This window comes from Nothobranchius furzeri, chromosome 4 (assembly GCF_043380555.1).
Source record: "Nothobranchius furzeri strain GRZ-AD chromosome 4, NfurGRZ-RIMD1, whole genome shotgun sequence".
Taxonomy (NCBI): Eukaryota; Metazoa; Chordata; class Actinopteri; order Cyprinodontiformes; family Nothobranchiidae; genus Nothobranchius; species Nothobranchius furzeri.
The window spans coordinates 3,757,782-3,779,958 of NC_091744.1; the positions used below are offsets into that span (position 1 = coordinate 3,757,782).

At 44.7% G+C, this 22,177-nt stretch overlaps 1 protein-coding gene across 4 annotated transcripts; it reads left to right on the top strand.

The window, feature by feature from the left end:
- The first annotated feature begins 98 nt into the window (after positions 1-98).
- On the top strand, positions 99-17,659 carry stra6l (STRA6-like). Of its 4 annotated transcripts, none has more exons than XM_015968069.3 (18): positions 99-318; positions 652-733; positions 1,203-1,303; positions 2,008-2,138; positions 6,627-6,747; positions 6,824-6,869; positions 6,996-7,121; positions 7,604-7,677; positions 11,472-11,580; positions 11,657-11,810; positions 11,969-12,044; positions 12,144-12,225; positions 12,927-12,975; positions 13,064-13,181; positions 13,255-13,374; positions 13,763-13,926; positions 14,444-14,587; positions 15,237-15,567. In XM_015968069.3, the coding sequence occupies exons 1-18, from the start codon at positions 290-292 to the stop codon at positions 15,500-15,502; spliced, it is 1,992 nt and encodes a 663-aa protein (XP_015823555.1). In that variant the 5' UTR covers positions 99-289; the 3' UTR covers positions 15,503-15,567. The 4 variants fall into 4 exon arrangements, with proteins under 4 accessions (XP_015823555.1, XP_054599532.1, XP_054599533.1 ...); XM_054743557.2 differs by lacking the exon at positions 99-318 and adding an exon at positions 17,493-17,659 and having other exon boundaries at positions 325-733; positions 15,237-15,525; XM_054743558.2 differs by lacking the exon at positions 99-318 and adding an exon at positions 17,496-17,659 and having other exon boundaries at positions 325-733; positions 15,237-15,525.
- The last annotated feature ends 4,518 nt before the right edge of the window (positions 17,660-22,177 follow it).

Genomic DNA, 22,177 nt, shown 5'->3' on the forward strand with positions numbered 1-22,177 from the left:
GGGCAGAAAGTAGCCGGTGAATGATTAGCCTGTTATCTGAGAGTGTTATGTCATTGTTTACTCTCCTCTTACTGAGTAACACAGTGTGTTGGAAGAGAGAAGTGTGTTAGCAGACTGAGAGTGTGTTCGTGGATGTCCGCAAAAACAGAACTCAACGGATCCTTTGGGCAAAGGTCAGGTGTGTCACATGGCTGAAAACCAGGAAATGAGGTTGTGGCTTTAATCCACATTCACTTCCTGTCTACTGACAGAAGAGCAGGTTTCTCAGCTCCAATGTGCTGACTTATCAATGATGATAAGAGACGCAGAGGAACATGAGTAAGTACAGATATAGAAAAGTTCATGGCGGTGGGACGTTTTGGATTCCGTCAGCTCTTTTGAATCAAGTTTCTGCAAAAGTTAACATGAAGCTGAGTTTATTTACAGATGTTGAGTTTATCCTGTAGAACACTGGTCGATTGCACTATTCAAAAGTAATTTACTCTTCCGGATGTTAATTAAATTAAACATTCTTCTGACGCCTGAGCTCATCTGGGATCAGTTCTGTTTGGATCCATTGTGTTTGTTTCTGCTCACATTTTTCTCCTCAGTGTTCCTGTTCTTCAAATCACTACTATTATTTTGTCCTACTTGTTTTTTGCAACAATCCAGCTTTTCCAGCGTCTCCACGGTTGACGGCTGTCAAAATGGTGTCTCGGTGGGCTTTTTTCTGCACCTGTCACTCATACCAGCTGTAAGTTGTCACTTTGTACACATGCACGCATGCACACACAATTTTCTGGATTTTATGTGATATTTCAAAGGTAAGTCTTTTATTTTGAAAGGCATTTAACACTTAAAAGCCCACACAAGTCTTTTTCTCAAACTAAATGATAAAATTTTGTAGGAGTTGTAAATTGAGTGCTTTAAGAGCTCAATATATTGCCTCTACTTATGACCAATAAGCTGTGATACTCCATATAAATATAGAATACCAACCTGCTGGACATTACAATTTCTACACCCACTTTGCATTTGTGTTATCCTTATCAACCCGAGACAAAGTAATCAAACCAGCTTATTTTGCATTAATCCCAGGGAAAAGAAGCACCATTTACAGATTAAAGGGATGCAACTGTGGTGGAATGTTATTTTCAATGAGTTGCATATCAGCAACACTGAATAGAATCCTCCATTGACTGGCGTGCTATCTTGTCTTCGAGGTGCTGATTGCAGGCGTACTGTCGTTCCTCCAGAGACGATCCCAGACTCTGGCCATCGACCAGAGACTGCCCTTCCTAGAAGGACGTTTTGGTATTGTGGTGTAAGTCAACATTACCACACATAACATACCAACATACCACTCCTTCATAAACTGCAAATGGTCCAGAATTCAGCAGCCCGTATTATCACCAGAACCCCTTCCTTTCACCACATCACCCCGGTTCTCCGGCAGCTTCACTGGCTCCCAGTTAAATTCAGGTCCATCTTCAAAATTCTCCTCCATACCTTCAAAGCAATCCACAACCTCTCTCCTCCATATATCTCTGACCTCATAAGTATTCACACCCCATCCCGTTCACTCAGATCATCTTCTTCCATCCATCTTGCGGTTCCTTCTGCCCGTCTCGCTACCATGGGGAGCAGAGCTTTCAGCCGCTCTGCTCCCCGTCTCTGGAACTCACTTCCCCCAGACATCAGGAACATCGACAGTTTTACCCTTTTCCAATCAAAACTCAAAACACACATGTTTAAATCTGCCTACAACCTCTGATTTTATTGAACTGTTTCTCTCTTTGTTTTTTCTTGTTTGGGTTTTATTATTGTTTTATTGTATTTTATTACGTGTTTTCTGTAAAGTGACCTTGGGTGTCCTGAAAGGCGCTTTGAAATAAAATGTATTATTATTATTATTATTATAATGTGGACAAATCTATACTGGAATCTGTAACTGGAACAGTAGATATTTTACTAAAAGGTCTTTGGAAAAACATTCTGGTGTGAAATTTGGTGTTTTTCATGCCCCAGGCCTTTAGACACAATCGGCAGCCTGAGTAACCGCTGGTCTTATGGCTTTGCCTTTGGTGCCGTGTCCAGCAGCGTTCTGCTGCTCTTCTCGGAACGATACCTCCCCTTTAACGTTGTGTCCTGGGCCAGAGGTACACACTCTATGGGGTTCCATTTGTAAAGACAAAGAGTCATAATTTAAAAGCAGTATTTTGGGTTATTTAGCATACCATAAGTGAAAAAGCTCATTTTTCAAAATCAGATTTTTACCAATTTATTGATACATTTATAAATGTTAAAGGTCCCAACTAAGTATTTAGTTGGCATTTCATCGTTGTCGTCGTCTTCCCCCGCTTATCTGGGTCCGAGTCACGGGGGCAGCCTCCCAACTAGGGAGCTCCAGACCGTCCTCTCCCCGGCCACCTCCACCAGTTCCTCCGGCAGGACCCCAAGGCATTCCCGGATCAGATTGGAGATGTAACCTCTCCAATGTGTCCTGGGTCGACCCGGGGACCTCCTGCCAGCAGGACATGCTCAAAACACCTCCCCAGGAAGGCGTCCAGGAGGCATCCTGACCAAATGCCCAAACCACATCAAATGACTCCTTTCGATCTGGTGGAGCTGCGGTTCTACTCCGAGTCCCTCCCGGATGTCCGAGCTCCTCACCCTATCTCTAAGGCTGAGCCCGGCCACCCTCCGGAGGAAACTCATTTCGGCCGCTTGTATCCGCAATCTCGTTCTTTCGGTCATTACCCAAAGCTCATGACCACAGGTGAGGATTGGAACGTAGATCGACCGGTAAATCGAGAGCCTGGCTTTCTGGCTCAGCTCCCTCTTCACCACGGCAGATCGGCTCAGCGTCCGTATCACTGCAGACGCTGAACCAATCCGCCTGTCGATCTCCCGATCCCTCCTACCTTCACTCATGAATAAGACCCCGAGATACTTAAACTCCTCCACTTGAGGTAGGACCTCTCCCCCGACCCGGAGGTGGCAAGCCACCCTTTTCCGGTCGAGAACCATGGTCTCAGATTTGGAGGTGCTGATCCTCATCCCAGCCGCTTCACACTCGGCCGCGAACCTACCCAGCAAGAGCTGAAGGTCAGAGCTGGATGAAGCTAGGAGGACCACATCATCCGCAAAAAGCAGAGACGAGATTCTCCTGCCACCAAACTCGAGACACTCCACACCACGGCTGCGCCTATAAATTCTGTCCATAAAGGTAATGAACAGAACCGGTGACAAAGGGCAGCCCTGATGGAGTCCAACCCTCACTGGGAACGGGTCCGACTTACTACCGGCTATATGCGGACCAAACTCACGCTCCTCTGGTAAAGGGACTGAACGGCCCTTAACAGAAAGCCACCCACCCCATACTCCTGGAGCGTCCCCCACAGGGTGCCCCGGGGACACGGTCATAAGCCTTCTCCAAATCCACAAAACACATGTGGATTGGTTGGGCAAACTCCCATGCCCCCTCCATCACCCTTGCAAGGGTATAGAGCTGGTCCACAGTTCCACGGCCAGGACGAAAACCACATTGCTCCTCCTCAATCTGAGATTCAACTATGGATCAGACCCTCCTATCCAGTACCTTGGAGTAGACCATTCCAGGGAGGATGAGGAGTGTGATCCCCCTATAGTTGGAACACACCCTCAGGTCACCCTTCTTAAAGATGGGGACCACCACCCCGGTCTGCCACTCCCTAGGAACTGCCCCCGATGACCATGCAATGTTGAAGAGACGTGTCAGCCAAGACAGCCCTACAACATCCATAACCTTGAGATACACAGGACGAATCTTATCTGCCCCTGGGGCTCCGCCGCTGTGTAGTTGTTTGACTACCTCAGTAACTTCTGCCTCCGAGATTGGACAGTCCATCCCCAGGTCTACCGGATCTGGTTCCTCCTCGGAATGTGCATTGGTGGGATTGAGGAGCTCCTCAAAGAATTCCTTCCACCATCTGACTATAGCCCCAGTTGACGTCAGCAGCTCCCCATCCCCACTGTAAACAGTGTGAGCGAGTTGCTTCCTTCCTCTCCTGAGGTGCCGGACAGTTTGCCAGAACCTCTTTGGAGCCGATCGATAGTCTTTCTCCATGGCCTCACCAAACTCCTCCCACGCCCGAGATTTTGCCTCAGCAACTGTCACTGCTTTATCCCGCTTGGCTATCCGGTACCTGTCTGCTGCCTCCGGAGACCCACAGACCAGCCACGCCCTGCAGGCCTCCTTCTTCAGCCTGACGGCTCCCCGAACCTCTGGTGTCCACCAGCGGGTACGGGGGTTGCCACCACGACTGGCACCGGCCACTTTGCGACCACAGCTAGCAACAGCCGCCTCAACAATTGCAGAGTGGAACAAGGCCCACTCAGAGTCAATGTCCCTCACTGCTTTCGGGACGCAGTCAAAGCTCTTCCGGAGGTGGGAGTTGAAGACCGTCTTGACAGGTTCTTCTGCCAGGCGTTCCCAGCAGACCCTCACTATGCGTTTGGGTCTGCCAGGTCTACGCGGCATCTTCCCCTGCCATCTGATCCAACTCACCACCAGGTGGTGATCAGTTGACAGCTCCGCTCCTCTCTTCACTCGGGTGTCCAAAACATACGGCCGCAGGTCAGATGATACGACTACAAAATCTATCATCGACCTGCGACCTAGGCTGCCCTGGAACCAAGTGTACCGATGGGCATCCTTATGTTCAAACATGGTGTTCGTTATGGCCAAACTGTGGCTTGCACAGAAGTCCAATAACGAAACACCACTCGAGTTCAGATCAGGCGGGCCATTCCTCTGATTCACACCCCTCCAGGTAATGCTGTCATTGCCCACGTGAGCATTGAAGTCCCCATGCAGGACAACGGAGTCCCCTGATGGAGCACTACCTAACACTCCTCCCAGGGACTCCAAAATGGGTGGGTACTCTGAACTGATATTTGGCCCATAAGCACAAACAACAGTCAGGACCCATTCCCCAACCCGAAGGCACAGGGAAGCTACCCTCTCGTCCCCCGGGGTAAACCCCAACACACAGGCAGAGAGTCTTGGGCTAACAAAAAGCCAACCCCAGCCCTCCACCTCTCACCCAGAGCAACTCCAGCAAAGGAGAGTGTCCAACACCTCTCAAGGACTTGGGTTCCAGAGCCAATGCTATGTGTCGAGGTGAGTCTGACTATATCTAGCCGACACCGTTCAACCTCTGCCACAAGCTCCGGCTCCTTCCCCGCCAGCGAGGTGATGTTCCATGTCCCAAAAACCAGTTTCCTTGTCCGGGGATCGGACCGCCAAGGCTTCCGCCTCGGTCTGCCACCTGATCCACACTGCACCGGACGCTTCATGTTCCTCCTGCGGGGGGTGGGTCCACAGTTGGATGAGCCCATATATCCGGTTCGGGCTGGGCCCAGCCAGGCCCTATGGGCGAAAGCCCGGCCACCAGGCGCTCACTCACGGGCCCCAACCCCAGGCTTGGCTCCAGGGTGGGACCCTGGTAACCCTCCGGGCCACGTACTCTGACTCTTTGATTGTATATCCATGAACATCCTCTGAATCGTTCTTTGTCTCACCCTTCACCTAAGACCAATTTGTCATGGGAGACCCTACCAGGGGCACATAGCTCCTAGGATCATTAGGGCACTCAAACTCCTCCACGACAATACAGTGACGGTTCAAGGAGGAGCAAGTTGGCAAGTTAAATATTTAATTTAAGTAAATATTTATTTTATAAACTAAATATTTAAGTCAGAACTAAATATTTAGTTTGTAAAATCAATACTTAAAGAGCAAGTCAGCCCCAAATAAAATCAGGTAAAAACTCTGCACTGTATTTTAATTTAAATCTGCCACCGCTATTGGCTACGAGGTATGCTATGATGTAAACTGGTACATTATGATGTCACAATGCTGTCGTGAGCCTGTGTGTGTGTGTGTATTTGTTAGCAGCTCTGCCTTCTCAGTTGGCCAGGCAACAGCAATTGTTGCATTTTTCAAACATGAAGTGAGAGTGGAGTTATACTCTGGTAGGGGTTGACTTGCTCTTTAATATACTTACAAAATATTTAATTTGGAGCTAAATATTTAGTTTACTAACTAAAAATTTAGCTCCAAATTAAATATTTCCTAAATAAATATGCAGGTCCCAGCTAAATATTTATTTTGAAGTTAAACATTTAGTTTGCAAATTTCATATTTATGTATAGCCATAATAGAACCCATAATATATATTTAGCTGGCATCTTAAAATTTATTTTGTAAAATAAATATTAAATTAAGTATTTATTTTACTAACTAAATATTTTGGTCAGACCTACATATTTAGTTTGTAAAATAAATATTTATCTCAAAATTAAATATTTATTTTACTAACTTAATATTTAGCTCTTACCTAAATATTTAGTTTATAAAACATATTTAATTTGAAATTCAATATTTAGCTTTCTAACTAAATACTTATTTGGGATATTTAACATTTATAAATGTATGAATGATACATGGTGAAATATGACTTTGAAAAATGAATTCCCATTTAACTCAAAATATTGCTGTTTAGTTATGGACGTTTGACTTTACAAATGATACCCTATGCACCCCATCTCATACACACAGCTCAAATAAGTACACCACCTGATGTAGTGTTCTTCGACTGTAGCCATAGTGTATCTGGTTGGAGCTCTGGAAGTGGGCCTGGTGTATTTCCCTTTTTTCGCCTGCCTCTCCACACCATTCCGAATGGCCGGGGCGATGCTGGGAATTCTCTACTCTGTGTCCTGGTGAATATTCCCTCATGTATTCAACATACAGGGTTTCACAACAGAGTAAAACAAACTTTATTGATTCTGTTTCTAGGATCATCATCACAGTGTGGGACATGGTCACCTGTCCTGGGGGTAAGGTAGGTGGAGGTGGGGTAATAAACCTAGCATTCACAAACTTTCATTTAATTATTGGAATGTTTTCAAGTATTTAAAAAATGAAGGTGTCTATGTTTTTGATAGAAATAATGGTTTATCATTTAAAGATTCTGGGTAAATACCAGAAGGTGATTACTCAGTGGCCCAGCGTCCTCTCACTCATCTTCCTCTTGGGACGATTTGTTTACATGCTGGTTAAAGACATTCGCATACGTCTGCAGCTGGAACAAGAGGTCAGAGTCAAACAAGTTCTTTAAAGTGACAATGTGAATTTTCCCTGGCAACAGGGGGCAGTATGTACCTAAATCACTGCAACCAAGCAGTATTTTTGTGATTGAGTAAGACCTTACCCACGGATGGCCATTTGGGTCAGTGAAGAAGTAAATGTGTACAACAACGTTTAAGAATGGCAAAAGTTTATTAACCATTTGTTAAATTAGTAAATGCATTTTGTCCTCATGGACTCGCGTAGAAGGAAACATGGGATCTAATGTGGCGTCATCCAGAGACTTAGATCCGCTCCCACATATTTTAGACCTGATTTTTATGTTACAAAGCCACCAATATTATTACAACTGGGCATCATTTAATTCATTTTCAACTTTATTTAAAAAGGGTAATGGTTAAAACTACAGATTGTCACTTTAAAGGTCACCATTGTCTGAATGTGTCACTTTGTTATTTGTGAGTGTGAATATGATAAATTTGTTGCCAGGACCCAGAGGACCTAATTGGTCAACATCAGGTGCAACATGTGAAGCAACTGCTGGGCATAACACCTGAGCACAGGTAGACAATAGACACACCATTGAACACTGAAGAACATAACATTTTGGATGAGTTCCTCACTCTCCAAACCCAAATGGAGTCAATACAGGTTGAGCAGCTATGCCCGTTTTTGTGCAGTCTATGGTAGCAACAAATCATGTTGGATTAACATTGACTTTTCTAACCTTCCTGTTGGGATTCTATATTTAAATTTATTTTAATTTACTTTATTTAGTTATATGTATTTTATCCCTGTCATGACAGACCCTATGTCTAACATTGTGAAAAAGCATTATAAAATGTGGTCTTTAGTTGACTAAACACCTTCCTCAGTAAAAATAAACGTACTAGGGACAAATGGGGACCCTTCCAAGATGGCTGCCCACTGCTACACCAGCTCCATTAGGCAGTACCAGTCCATGTGGTGTCTATGTATATGATATCTGTGTGGATGATGGACTGATGCCAAGTATGGGAGCCCTCACAGGCAAATGAAAAGAAAAAAATTAAGGATATGCCTTTTTTATGAATTATAAACAGCTGTGTTTTAAAAAAAAACTAAACTGTTTTTCTCAATTAAGGAAAATTAGAAATTTGAAAAATTATTTTGTTTGCTAATAATAAAGTTAAAAGAAAATAGAATATTTTTTGGGTAACCTTTCTCAGCTTCTGGAGCTAACATATATATATATACACACACACACACAACAAAAATATTGATGCAACACCTTTGTTTCTGCTCCGATTTTTCATGAGATGGACTTAAAGATCTAAAATTCATTCCAGATACACAATATTACCATTTCTCTCAAACATTGTTCACAAATCAGTCTAAATGTGTGATAGTGAGCACCTGTGCTTTGCTGAGATAATCCATCCCACCTCACAGGCGGAGCATCAAGATGCTGATCTGACATCATGAGTAGTGCACAGGTGTACCTTAAACTGCCCACAATAAAAGGACACCCTGGAATGTGCAGTTTTTTTGCTTTATTGGGTATCTGGTGTGACCACCATTTGCCTCATGCAGTGCAACACATCTCCTTCGCATAGAGTTTATCAGATTGTCAATTGTGGCCTGTGGAATGTTGGTCCACTCCTCTTCAATGGCTGTGCAAAGTTGTTGGATATTAGTGGGAACTGGTACACGCTGTCGTATACGCCGGTCAAGCACATCCCAAACATGCTCAACAGGTGACATGTTCGGTGAGTATACAGGCCATGTGTAAAGCGTTAATTTACAGTTATTTAAGGAACCATAAGACATAAGATTCCATAGTAAATATGAAATCAATCTTACATATCTTTGGGTACTTTTAACCAGAAGATTGGAACTTTTTATTGCAGGGATTATGTAACACTTCGTATTAACTGAGAGACAAGAGAAGAGAGAGTCACCTTTAAAACGTTAAAGAAGATTTATTTCTAAACAATTTTAAACAATTTTAAAAAAGACAAACTCTAAATTCTAAGTGAATGGATGGATCTTGGTGTGAATGAGACGTGAGAAGAATGGTGCATGTGTGAGTGATGTTTGTAATCAGAACTCTCGTATCCAGAGAAGCAAGTCTGAATGATGTTGTGATGTTTTGCTCTTAAGCTACGATCAGAGTTTCAGAAACATATGAGATGCCAGGTCCTCGGACCCCCCTTCGGTACCGGAGCCGATGAAACAGCGTCAGCAGTACGACAGACTAGTCTTTGGATTGTCTCGAGGTAAAAAGCAACAGTTGGTTGACAGCGTCAAATTGACCCAGAAGGTCAGTGAGTTCAGCTTTTATTTTGAAAGGAATCGTTGCTTGGTTGGTAAAATGCAACAGATTTTATCCAGCTTGTTGGTTCTTTGCTTAAAAAGGAAGTCCGGGTGGCCGGTCCGATACTTCTCTTAGAATGCGGTGAACTGCAGTGAACTGTAGAGAACTGAAGTAAGATGGCGTGGGGATTGGTTTTATTAATCTGAATGTTTTGATTTATGGTCGAATCAAAGTTGGCAGAATTATAAACACCACAGAGAGTATGCCACGCTTCAGAAAGGAAGGTTCCGATTGGATGAGTAAAAGCAATGTGTCATGCGTTTACATTACGTGTCGTCAGAATGTCTAGTGCATATAGATTAAAGTCATATTACTTATAAAAACATACCAATCATAACATTGTCATTTCACAGATTGGTCAACATCTTATTATTGACTAACACTTTGTTTGATTAGCTTTATTAAAAATAGAGCTATTTGGTTTATTAAAAAGAAAGAATTCTTTGTCTTCATCCTTCTCTTGGGCTGGAAAGGAAGCAGTTTAGAAGCAAATGCATGACCTTGAGGCAGTCTCATGCCGATTAGTTCTGTGTCAGAGACATCTGAGGAGAGAGGGTAAATAACCTTCGGTGGAATAGCTCCTTCATCATGTTACACATGCAAGAACTGGGACATTTTCAGCTTCCAAGAATTGTGTCCTTGCAACATGGGGCCTTGCATTATCTTGCTGAAACATGAGGTGATGTTCATGGATGTACGGCACAACAATGGGCCTCAGGATCTCATCACGGTATCTCTGTGCATTCAAAATGCCATCAATAAAATGCACCTGTGTTCCTCGTCCATAACAGATGCCTGCCCATACCATAACCCCACCACCACCATGGGCCACTTGATCCACAACATTGACATCAGCAAAGCGCTCACCCACACGACGCCACACACACTGTTTGCCATCTGCCCTGAACAATGTAAACCGAGATTCATCCATGAAGAGAACACCTCTCCAACGTGCCAGACGCCATTGAATGTGAGCATTTGCCCACTCAAGTCTGTTACGGCGACGAGCTGGAGTCAGGTCAAGACCCCGATGAGGACGACAAGCATGCAGTTGAGCTTCCCTGAGACGGTTTCTGACAGTTTGTGCATAAATTGTTTGGTTATGCAAACCAATTGCTTCAGCAGCTGTCTGAGTGGCTGGTCTCATACGATCTTGGAGGCGAACCTGCTGGATGTGGAGGTCCTGGGCTGGTGTGGTTACACATCGTCTGTAGTTGTGAGGCCAAATGGATGTGCTGCCATATTCTCTGAAACGCCTTTGGAGACGGCTTATGGTGGAGAAATTAACATTCAATGCACAAGCAACAGATCTGGTTGACATTCCTGCTGTCGGCATGCCAATTGCATGCTCCCTCAATGGTCGTGGCATCTGTGGCATTTTGCTGTGAGACAAAACTGCACATTCCAGGGTGGCCTTTTACTGTGGGCAGTGTAAGGTACACCTGTGCACTACTCATGATGTCGGATCAGCATCTTGATGTGGCACACCTGTGAGGTGGGATGGATTATCTCAGCAAAGCAGAAGTGCTCACTATCACACATTTAGACTGATTTGTGAACAATGTTTGAGAGAAATGGTAATATTGTGTATCTGGAATAAATTGTAGATCTTTAGGTCCATCTTATGAAAAATCGGAGCAGAAACAAAGGTGTTGCGTTTATATTTTTGTTGAAAGTACATATGTGTGTGTGTGTATATATATATGTATATATATATATATAGTCTTTTTATTTATTAATTTTTTTAAATGATTTAAATAAGTTTGCAAATTATCACACTGTTAAACCCTATAGTGTAAGAATCCGTTTTACATGATCTAAAAAATTACCTGATGCATTCAGGTGCAGCTGGTGTGACTTTCAGGAGTTTTTGATCATTTAAATGATCACTTGTAACATTTTGGAGCCACAGGGAGAGAAAAAAATCAACTTCAGACTTTAAAAATCGCAATAATAACATAAAACATCCAATCAGAGATCGATGCATGTTCTGTGTTGCAGCAAACCCCTAGGCTGGTTCCAGAGGCGAGTTTATGAATGGGATCCCAACTTTAAGTTTCCCAACAGGATCATTGGCACTGCCATTATATCCCTCATAGGCCTGTATACGGTGAGGACAACTGTACAAGTGGGATGAATGAATCGCTCATAGATTGGTTGATGTGTTCATGTGTCTTTCTTTCTAGATGACTCTGGCAGACTACAGCCTCAGTGATGCCATCTTTGATAGAGTGGAACGCTGGAATAATGCGCTAAAAGAGGGGCTGATAATCTGTAACCAGACTGAAGCTTTAGGATACCTGATCCCACAGATAGAAGAGTTCATCTATGTGGCCAGAAGTCAGTATTTTATACAGACCTTCTCAAAATCTGCTTAAAATTGCCAAAATAAAGTGCAAGAAACCTGATTTTATATCCTGCTCCAATGCAACAAGGTGAGCTGAAATGCCTCCAAACTGTCACAGAGGTGTAAACAGAAGATTTGTTTTGTTTTTAAGAGTCTTGGCTTGTCACCACGATCTTTGCCAGTCTCAACTCTGTTGCTTACACCTTCCACATCTTAGCGTGTTACAGGTGAGAAATGATGCAACCAATGCACACTGCAGCGGGACAGAATGAAACTTGCTTGTGTACTTGCTTAAGCACTTATGTACTTAAAACTATACACTTCAGGAAACATTTGAAGAGACTCTGGAAGGGACAGAAGACTTTTCTTCCTGAGAAATTCCACAATCCTCTGTCTGCCGTGAGCGTAGTGAGTAAAACACACAAATCCTAAGTACACGCAATAAGTTAAGGACTAGGGGCGCCTCCAAAAAATTTTGATAGGGGTGGCCAGACAAGGCCAAAGAAATTTTTGGGGTGGCACACCAAATTGGTCCTTGTGGTAACTCTGGGAGAGTTTAGCCTGTGGTGATGTATTGCATTGCTCCTTTATTGGTTTTTAATAAAAAAAAAAACAGCACGTATCCAAAACATTTAACTACAATTTTACAAACACAAACATTTCAGAAAAATATATTTCAGTTATTTAAATGTTACTTAAATTTTTATTTGAAAATGTTTTTTTAGTTCAAGAATTAAACAAAAAAAATACATTTTCAAATAAATTTTTACCTCTTGCTGAGTTCACAAAAAAACTATGGAGATAAAAAAATTTTAAACATGTATTTTTTAAATTCTGATTATTTCCTTTCTCATTAACTGTATTATTTTTATTTTTATTTACAATTATGTCTTGTATAAGTAAGATCAATTTATGGTTTGAGTGAACATTAATATGATTTATTAACACTGGTTTTTGCTGGGGGGGGGGTCAGCAATTTTCTAGGGGTGGCCATGGCCACCCCTTAGAGGCGCCTTTGCATACCAGGCCAGCAGTGTTCTGGTGGAACACTAGAACATGGTTGACCAAAACATCAGAAGGTTAAACAAGATTTCTGATTACCTCTCTAGGCTTCTATTGCAAGATACTCAGGCTGGCAGATAGCATTCACGCTGTGGGGTAAGCCTTTCATCCTTTCATCCTCCTCTGTAGGCTGAACACCTTATGTGAAGCGTATTTTTGGATAAATGTTTGTGGTTCCACTCAGGCTACCTGATTGTCCACTTTGTCCACTTCCTGTTTGCACTGCTCTTGGTCTACGGACTCATTCTTCCCATACAACATGGACAAACTCTGAGCATGCTGAAGAATCTGAGCCTAATTCTGTAAGGCTGTGTCTTCTTGGGTTGGTAGAGGGGATAAAACGGGATAAGTACAGGTTCTGATCGGACTTTTCAGTCTGACGATAGGTCTGGTGATCGCCTTGGTGATTGTCCAGGTGGTTCTGGTTCAGGTCTTCTTCCTGCAGGACAAAATGTCTCCCAGTGATAAGCAGAAACCTCTAGCTCTCAACAACAGGTCAGTCTAATTCATGAGCACAGCTGTGTTAATAACACCATTAAGATATTTTATTCTAGGCATCAAACACTAAACTGTTACTAGAGGAAGTTGGTTTTGATAATGGACAAAATCTGATAAGATGTATAATTATTGTGTCCAAAGCCATAAAATCTAGACTCCCTCACATGTGGATCCAATATGAAAATGAGCGTTCAAATTATGTTTTTGTGGCTCAAAAAGATCAAAGAATATATACTTTTTTTATCTTTAATGTACGTTTTTTAACCCCAAGCTTTGATGCAATATGAGAAATCTGTTTAAAACCAAACTCAAAGTCTGGATGAACTAATTAAATTTGAATTTAAAAGCTCAAAATTTGACCAAATTCTTTCCTTTTGCGTCTCAGGAAAGCATTCCACTGCTTCAACTACTTCTTCTTTTTCTACAATGTGGTGATGGGCATCAGCACCTGCATCCTCAGGTTGCTAATCAGTCTTGTGGTAGGAACGTGGTTGGTGTCCCGCATAGACCGGACCATAATGCAGAGGGGATACGAAACCCTGGACGCTGGTGAGCTTAAAATCACATGTGCTGCACGAAGGTGGGGCACTGGCTAGTTTCATGTTCCTCAGGTTGAACAATATTTATTTATTTGTTTGTGTATTTATTTATTTTTATTTGTTCAATCAATCATTTATTTTTTATGTATTTATTCATTCATTCATTTTTAATAATTTATTTGTTTACTTTCTTTATTTATTTAACTTGTTTAATCCTTCATTTTTATGAATTTGTATTTATTCATTCATTCATTTTTATTAATTTATTTGTTTACTTTATTCATTCATTCATTCATAAAAAATGTATTTATTTATTTTATTCATTCTATCGTTCATTAATTTTTATTTATTTATTTCATCTGCTTTGTTTTGCGTTGATGGAGTTTTAAGATGTTACTGTCCTTTGTTTTAATCCATGTCTACCACAAGGTGGCAGCAATTAGCATAATAAAAGGGTGTAAAGGTTTGCTTATTTACAATAAACTTGTGCTTTAGACTTTGTCCATGACTCTAACTGCATGTTCCAGGCTACAACACGTGGATCGGGATGATCTTTGCAGACCATTACCACAACAACCCCGTCATGGTGTGTTTCTGTCAGCTGCTGATCTCCAACTCTGTGGAAAGACACAACTCAAACACCTACTCCTCATTTGACAATGCCCTACCAGGTTAGCCCTTTAGGCCCTAGGCCTTTTTCTTTGGGCCCTGGCACCTCCCAGTTGGGGGCCTTTGGAGTTTCATGTCCCAAGTGTCAGTGATTGTTTGCATTCCCCGAGCAGAGCTACAGCTACAATCAAAACAGTTTAGATTGTAAACAAAGCAATTTTTGGTTTTTGATACATTAAAATAAAATAATACTTGAACTTTATTTTAGAAGAGCTGCCCTGTGTGAAAGTGCTGACAGGATGGAGGTTGTGAGTTCAAATTCCATTTTGGAAATTTAGTCAATCGTTTTATTTATTCCAGGGGTTCTCAACTACATTTGTTCAAGGATTTTTTTTTTTTCAGCAGACATCAGAAAAGGTCAGATGCTCTTCTAAAATAAAGTTTAAATATCATTTTATCTTAATTTATTACAATTTAAAATGGCCTTGTTTCCCATCTGGGCTGTTTAATTGTGGTTTTAGTTGTGTTTGGAGAATGGGGACAGTTGTAGATGTTTGGGACATGAAACTGTAGAGGCCCCCAATTGGGGAGTGTTAGGGTTAAACAGGTTAGAAGACCTGTATGTATTTCAGGGGACATTCATAACCTTCAATATATATTGCATCTACATTTTCTCCCACTCTTCTTCATCCTTCGTCTTTAACTTTCCAGCATCTTCCACGAACAACCAGTCCAGGAGGCGCTGGGGCTTGTTCTACACACTACTGAAGAACCCCCCCCTCATCCTACTCAGGAAACACAACCTGTACCGATCATCATCATCACCATCATGTACCCAGAAAGAATCAGTGGTTCGGGCTTGGGTCATGGCCTCACAAACACAGAGCCACCAGTCAGTGCCACAGGCGCCCCCAGAAAGCAAAGCCACATCTGAGGAACACTGTGCTGAAGTGGAGGATGTGCATGAGTTAGCCTAGTTTTTGTTTTCGTGAATGAAAATGTGAGATTCTATGCTTTTTATAAATAAGCTGTTTTATTGGGATATGTGTTATTTCTTGTAAAAGTATGTCAGATAATAAAAGAGCCTGGGGCTCCACCCTGGAGCCAGGCCTGGGGTTGGGGCCCGTGAGCGAGCACCTGGGCTCTCCAAAGAGGTTCTGGCAAACTGCCCGGTGCCTCAGGAGAGGAAGGCAGCAACTCGCTCACTCTGTTTACAGTGGGGATGGGGAGCTGCTGACGTCAACTGGGGCTATAGTCGGACGGTGGAAGGAATACTTTGAGGAGCTCCTCAATCCCACCTACACGCATTCTGAGGAGAAACCAGAGCTGGGAGACCCGGGGATGGACTGTCCAATCTCGGGGGCAGAAGTTGCTGAGGTAGTCAAACAACTGCACAGCGGCAGAGCCCCGGGGGCAGATGAGATTCGTCCTGGGTATCTCAAGGCTATGGATGTTGTAGGGCTGTCGTGGTCATCGGGGGCAGTTCCTGTGGAGTGGCAGACCAGGGTGGTGGTCCCCATCTTTAAGAAGGGTGACCTGAGGGTGTGTTCCAACTATAGGGGGATCACACTCCTCAGCCTCACTGGAAAGGTTTACTTCAAGGTACTGGAGAGGAGGGTCCGATCGATAGTTGAATTTCAGATTGAGGAGGAGCAATGTGGTTTTCGTCCTGGCCGTGGAACTGTGGACCAGCTCTATACCCTTGCAAGGGTGATGGAGAGGGCATGGGAGTTTGCCCAACCAATTGTAGCGGAATATAGTTGGTATATTCTTACACTTTATTAAGGTCCAGAGATTAATCTTTGGACCGGGCACTTAGAATCAGAAGAGGTTGTTTTTACCACAGGGAATTTTATTCAAACACCTTGTATTGAGTTAGAGACAAGAAAAGAGAGATGGGACGTTTAAGAATATTTATTTTATAATTATTCGAAACAATCACCAGGACTAACTCTCTAATGATGGATGCAGATGAATGTGAGCTGAAGTGTTGGTGTGTGTGTGTCAGTTCAGAATCTCCATCTGACCGAGGCGAGTCTGAGGGCAAGATGATGTTTTGTTTAACTGAGCGATGATGGATTTCTGGAGGAAGACATGAGACGCAATCTATGGCGATCTACGTACCGTACGGGACCTCCGTGTTAGATCCGGATGCCAGGTCCTCGACCCTCCTTGTGCTGGAACTGGTGAAACAGCGTCGGCAGCATGACAAACCAGTCTATGGATAGCCTCCCGGTACAACGAGCAGATTTCAGCGTCACGTAGAGACCCCCCTTTATTGGGTCATAGAGTTCAGCTTTTATTCTGAAGGAACCGTCGTCTTGTTGATAAAATGACAGAGTTTTCCAGCTTGACAGTTCTCAGCTTAAAAGTAGAAAATACAGCTGGCCAGCCTGTACTTCACTTAGCGATGATGGACATCAGATGGATTTGAGAGCTGGTTGAACTCACGTTGGAACTACGTTGAAACTCGTGATGGAACTGCGATGGAACTGACTTAAAATGGCGTTGTTCTGTTTTATTAAGCTTAGTTGTTTTTGAATCTTAGCCAATCGGAGTGGACAGATTAACTAAACACCACAGATGTCACGTTCTGCCCCTGCCTTCCTGACTGTGTGTCCCTCTCCTGCCCTGATTGTCCTTATTGGTTTCACCTGCCCCTTGTTAGCCTGCCCATGTGTTCCTCATTTTCCCCAGTGTATTTATACCTCCCGTCTCGTTATGTCCTTTGTTAGATCATTGTTGTTAGTAGTCATCGTTGTTTTGTCCTGTTACTCCCATTCTGCCATTAAAACCATTTTTACTTTATTCGAAGCCTGCATTTTTACCTCCTGGTCAGCTCATCCACACATGGTCCGCCGTCTCCACCTCGTTCAACATGGCAGAATGATCTGACCAAACCCGGACCTGTGGTGAGCTAACACCTGTTTGTTGGAGGATTTATTTTTTACTTTTTTCTCCTTTTAGCAGAAGGAGATTCTGACCCAAGGTGTTGGCGCATCCTACCTGTTCTCCGAGGTGGTCAACCTTTGAGTGGGTTTCGACGCATCCAGTTTGTTCCTGTGGTGGTCAAACCCTTCTCCTCTCCTGCTTTCTGCCCCCGTCCCGTCCCGTCCCGTTTTTTTTTTTTTTTTTCATGGAAGCCGCGGATCCTGGAGCTTTAAGGGAGTTACACCCCCTACGCACGCCATCGTTCTCCGGGGTGGTGGGGCTGGTCTCCCTGCTCTTCTCTTGCTTCCCTGCACCCAAGCCTCTGCCTGAGATCCAGCTAATCATGCTGTGCACCTGCTCTGACCGGCTGTCGAGTGCCTGCCGCCGATCCTGGTTTCCTCGCGTCGCTTCTACAGATTGTCCACTTCCTGGTCCACGCTGGTGGGGCTTATGCCTGCAGGCCTCATGCTGCTGCAGCCTCTGCTGGGTCCCACACCTGCTTCTGCAGTTCTCTGCTGGGTCCTACGCCTGCTCCTGCAGTTCTCTGCCTGGGTCCCACGCCTGCTCCTGCAGTTCTCTGCCTGGGTCCCACGCCTGCTCTTGCAGTTCTCTCCTGGGTCCCCCGCCTGCTCCAGTCAAGTCTTCACGTTCCAGTCAAGTCAAGTCTTCACGCTCCAGTCAAGTCAAGTCTTCACGTTCCAGTCAAGTCTTCACGCTCGGGTCAAGTCAAGTCTTCACGTTCCAGTCAAGTCAAGCCAAGTCTTCACGTTCCAGTCAAGTCAAGTCTTCACGTTCCAGTCAAGTCAAGTCTTCACGTTCCAGTCAAGTCTTCACATTGCAGTCAAGTCTTCACGTTCCAGTCAAGTCTTCACGTTCCAGTCAAGTCTACACGTTCCAGTCAAGTCAGTCTTCACGCTCCAGTCAAGTCAAGTCAAGTCTACACGTTCCAGTCATGTCTTCACGCTCCAGTCAAGTCAAGTCAAGTCAAGTCTTCACGTTCCAGTCAAGTCTTCATGTTCCAGTCAAGTCAAGTCAAGTCTTCCCATTCCAGTCAAGTCTTCACGTTCCAGTCAAGTCAAGTCTTCACGTTCCAGTCAAGTCGAGTGTGTCCTGTTCCAGTCCCAGTCTAGTCGAGTGTTCCTGTCCCGAGTCTAGTCGAGTGTTCCTGTCCCGAGTCTAGTCGAGTGTTCCTGTCCCGAGTCTAGTCGAGTGTTCCTGTCCCGAGTCTAGTCGAGTGTTCCTGTCCCAAGTCTAGTCGAGTGTTCCCGGTCTCTTGTGTTGTGTAGCCTTGTGGGTGTCTGGTATCCGCCCCTTAAGGGGGGGGTACTGTCACGTTCTGCCCCTGCCTTCCTGACTGTGTGTCCCTCTCCTGCCCTGACTGTCGTTATTGGTTTCACCTGCCCCTTGTTAGCCTGCCCATGTGTTCCTCATTTTCCCCAGTGTATTTATACCTCTTGTCTCGTTATGTCCTTTGTCAGATCATTGTTGTTAGTAGTCATCGTTGTTTTGTCCTGTTACTCCCATTCTGCCATTAAAACCATTTTTACTTTATCCGAAGCCTGCATTTTTACCTCCTGGTCAGCTCATCCACACATGGTCCGCCGTCTCCACCTCGTTCAACATGACAACAGAGCTCTGCCACGCATCAGAAAGGAAGTTCTGATTGGATAAGTGAACAATGTGTCATGTGTTTATCTTATGTGAATCATAATGTCTAGCTCAGTTAGTCCAAAGTCCTGTTATTCATTAAACACATAAGTCATAACAGTGTGATTTCACAGATCAGTCTTCTGATTATTATTGACCAACAGTTGTTTTGATTAGCTTTATTAGAAATAAAGTTCTTTGATTAACTAATGAAAAGCGTTCTTCGTCCTTCTTCTGTCTTCTTTGCTGGAATGTAAACATCACAAGAAAGCACACGACCTTGGCAATTTATGCACACTGTCACTGTGTCAAAGGGCAGCTGTTAAGGGCAGAAATGGCATATTCATAACGCTACACAATCCACATGTGTTTTGTGGATTTGGAGAAGGCTTATGACCGTGTCCCTATGGGCACCCTGTGGGGGACGCTCCAGGAGCATGGAGTGGGTGGCTTTCTGTTAAGGGCCATTCAGAGGAGCATGAGTTTGGTCCGCATAGCCGGTAGTAAGTCGGACCTGTTTCCGGTGAGGGTAGGACTCCGCCAGGGCTGCCCTTTGTCACCAGTTCTGTTCATTACCTTTGTGGACAGAATTTCTAGGCGCAGTCGTGGTGTGGAGTGTGTCGAGTATGGTGGCAGGAGAATCTCATCTCTGCTTTTTGCGGATGATGCGGTCCTCCTAGTTTCATCCAGCTCTGACCTTCAGCTCTTGCTGGGTAGGTTCGCGGCCGAGTGTGAAGCGGCTGGGATGAGGATCAGCACCTCCAAATGTGAGACCATGGTTCTTGACCGGGAAAGGGTGGCTTGCCAACTCCGGGTTGGGGGAGAGGTCCTACCTCACGTGGAGGTGTTTAAGTATCTCTGGGTCTTGTTCATGAGTGAGGGTAGGAGGGATCGGGAGATCGACAGGCGGATTGGTTCAGCGTCTGCAGTATTATGGGGCCCTTCTCCACTATGGAGGCTGGCAATCGCTATGTCTTGGTGGCCATGGACTATTTCACCAAGTGGCCAGAGGCGTATGCAATGCCAGACCAAAGTGCTGCATCTTCAGCTCAGCGGTTGGTGGATGAGATGTTCTCTCATTTCGGAGTGCCTGAGGAGTTGCACAGAGATCAAGCGAGAGCCAGCCTTTCAGCGAAGTGTGTCAGCAGTTGGGGGTGAGAAAAAACATAACCACTCCCCTTCACCCGCAGAGTGACGGGCTGGTGTAGCAGTTTAATCGCACTCTTGACTACTCAGTTGGCTATCCTCACCAGCCAGCATCAGAGGGACTGGGACCTGCGCTTGCCTCTTGTGTTGTGGGCTTACCGCACTGCTGTTCAGGAATCCAGCCAGAGCACTCGTGCTGTTTTGGTGTTTGGGAGGGAACTCCAGACACAAGTGGACTTGGTGTTTGGGTCGGCTCCTGAGCCTGGGATTATGGGAGGACCAGAGCTGAATTATGTGAAACGACTGAAAGAGTGCATGGAGGAGATTCATCAACTGGCTCGAACAGCTCTACCTGAAGCTGGAGCTTGTCAGAAACGGGCATATGACTCTAGAGCTCATGGACCATCTTTTGTAGTATTTTTAGGTGGTATGTTTTATTTTGAAGGAATCTACAGGAAGTGCTAATGACTTTTGTCGTCATGAATGCTGCCGGTAGTAACACCTTTTGTACGCAGGAGGGCGACAAAAATTCATAATATCGAAGGCCTACATCACTGAGTTTCCATCCAGCTGTCGCGCAATCCAGCACACAACCATTGAGTTGTTTCTATTATCTACTGTAACTTCATGAGTGTTCCCTCTCCTTTATATTAATTTTCACAAAACTTTAGGATTTTTTTTCTAGCTTCATAAAGAGGATGAAATATTCTCTAAATGGTTTAACATACCCAGAATTTAGTTCTAGCTTTTTGCCACTGAATGAGCGTGCTCCACCCCCCCCCCCCACCCCACCTGCACGAACACACGCATTTTTTCTACAAACAGGCATGTTTTATTAGAACGACTATTGAACATTCATTTTTCTAAGTTGCACATATTTACATTAATTACTATGAAGTTGTCAGAATGTAAAGCAATATACATTATATACTGTATCAAAATATATAGAATCAAATATACAAAAACAACTAAACTAACTAAATATTAAGAATATATGAACATAATAAATAATAAATATTCTAAATAGCAAAAATATTTCACACATAACTGTCACGATGGTCGACTGGGTATGGGAGTTGAGCTTGGTAAGGATGTTAGAAGGCTGGATTATTCGGTAGAGAACTCTGTTCATGGATTTCAAAGAAACGATGACTGAGTGAAGAGCCGGTGCGACGTCTTCCATATATAGACTTGGGAGTGACGGGGAGAATGACGGGAGTTCCCGCGAGGAGCATGCTGGGAAATGTGGTCCAAGATGGAGGCCGGTTAGCTGGGAGAGACCGGTCCAGGGGCTTGGGCTCTGACAGGACCCCCCGGTCCAGGGACGGCTCCAGAAGTCCCAGGTTGACCTCAGCGATCCCAGAAGGCAGAGACGAGGGTAGGGACCAAGATGGAGCGGGCCGGCTCCCAGGAGCGTTCCTCGGGGCCGTAGTCTGCCCAATCGACGAGATACTGCCAGCCCCGTCCCCTGCGGTGAGCGTCCAGGATGCGCCGGACGGTGTAGATGGGCTCACCGTCGAGGAAGCGGGCAGACGGAGGCGCCGGAGGTGGAGGCGGAAGGAGGGAGGATTCCACGTAGGGCTTGAGCCGGGAGATATGGAAGGTGGGATGGATGCGGAGACTCGCAGGCAACCGCAGCCGTTACGTGACCGGGTTGATGACCCTTTGCACGGGGTAAGGCCCGAGGAACCGGGGAGCGAGCTTCCTGGACCCGGCACGGACACGGAGGTCCGCCGGGGACACCCAGACATTATCCCCTGGAGCATAGGAGGGACCAGGACGGTGTCGGCGGAGATGTTGGTGAAAGCAACGGGCATTAGCTCGGGTTATGGAGGCCCGCGCCTTGATCCAGGCGTTCCTGCAGCGCCTCGCCAGGGATTGAGCGGCCGGCACCGCAACTTCGGGTTCCTGGTGGGCAAAGACCGAGG

Coding starts and splice junctions, on each gene's coding strand:
- stra6l (XM_054743557.2), top strand. CDS start 491: ATGTTAATTAAATTAAACATTCTTCTGACGCCTGAGCTCATCTGGGAT. Junction 734..1,202: donor ACCTGTCACTCATACCAGCT/GTAAGTTGTCAC, acceptor CTTGTCTTCGAG/GTGCTGATTGCAGGCGTACT. Junction 2,139..6,626: donor CGTTGTGTCCTGGGCCAGAG/GTACACACTCTA, acceptor CTTCGACTGTAG/CCATAGTGTATCTGGTTGGA.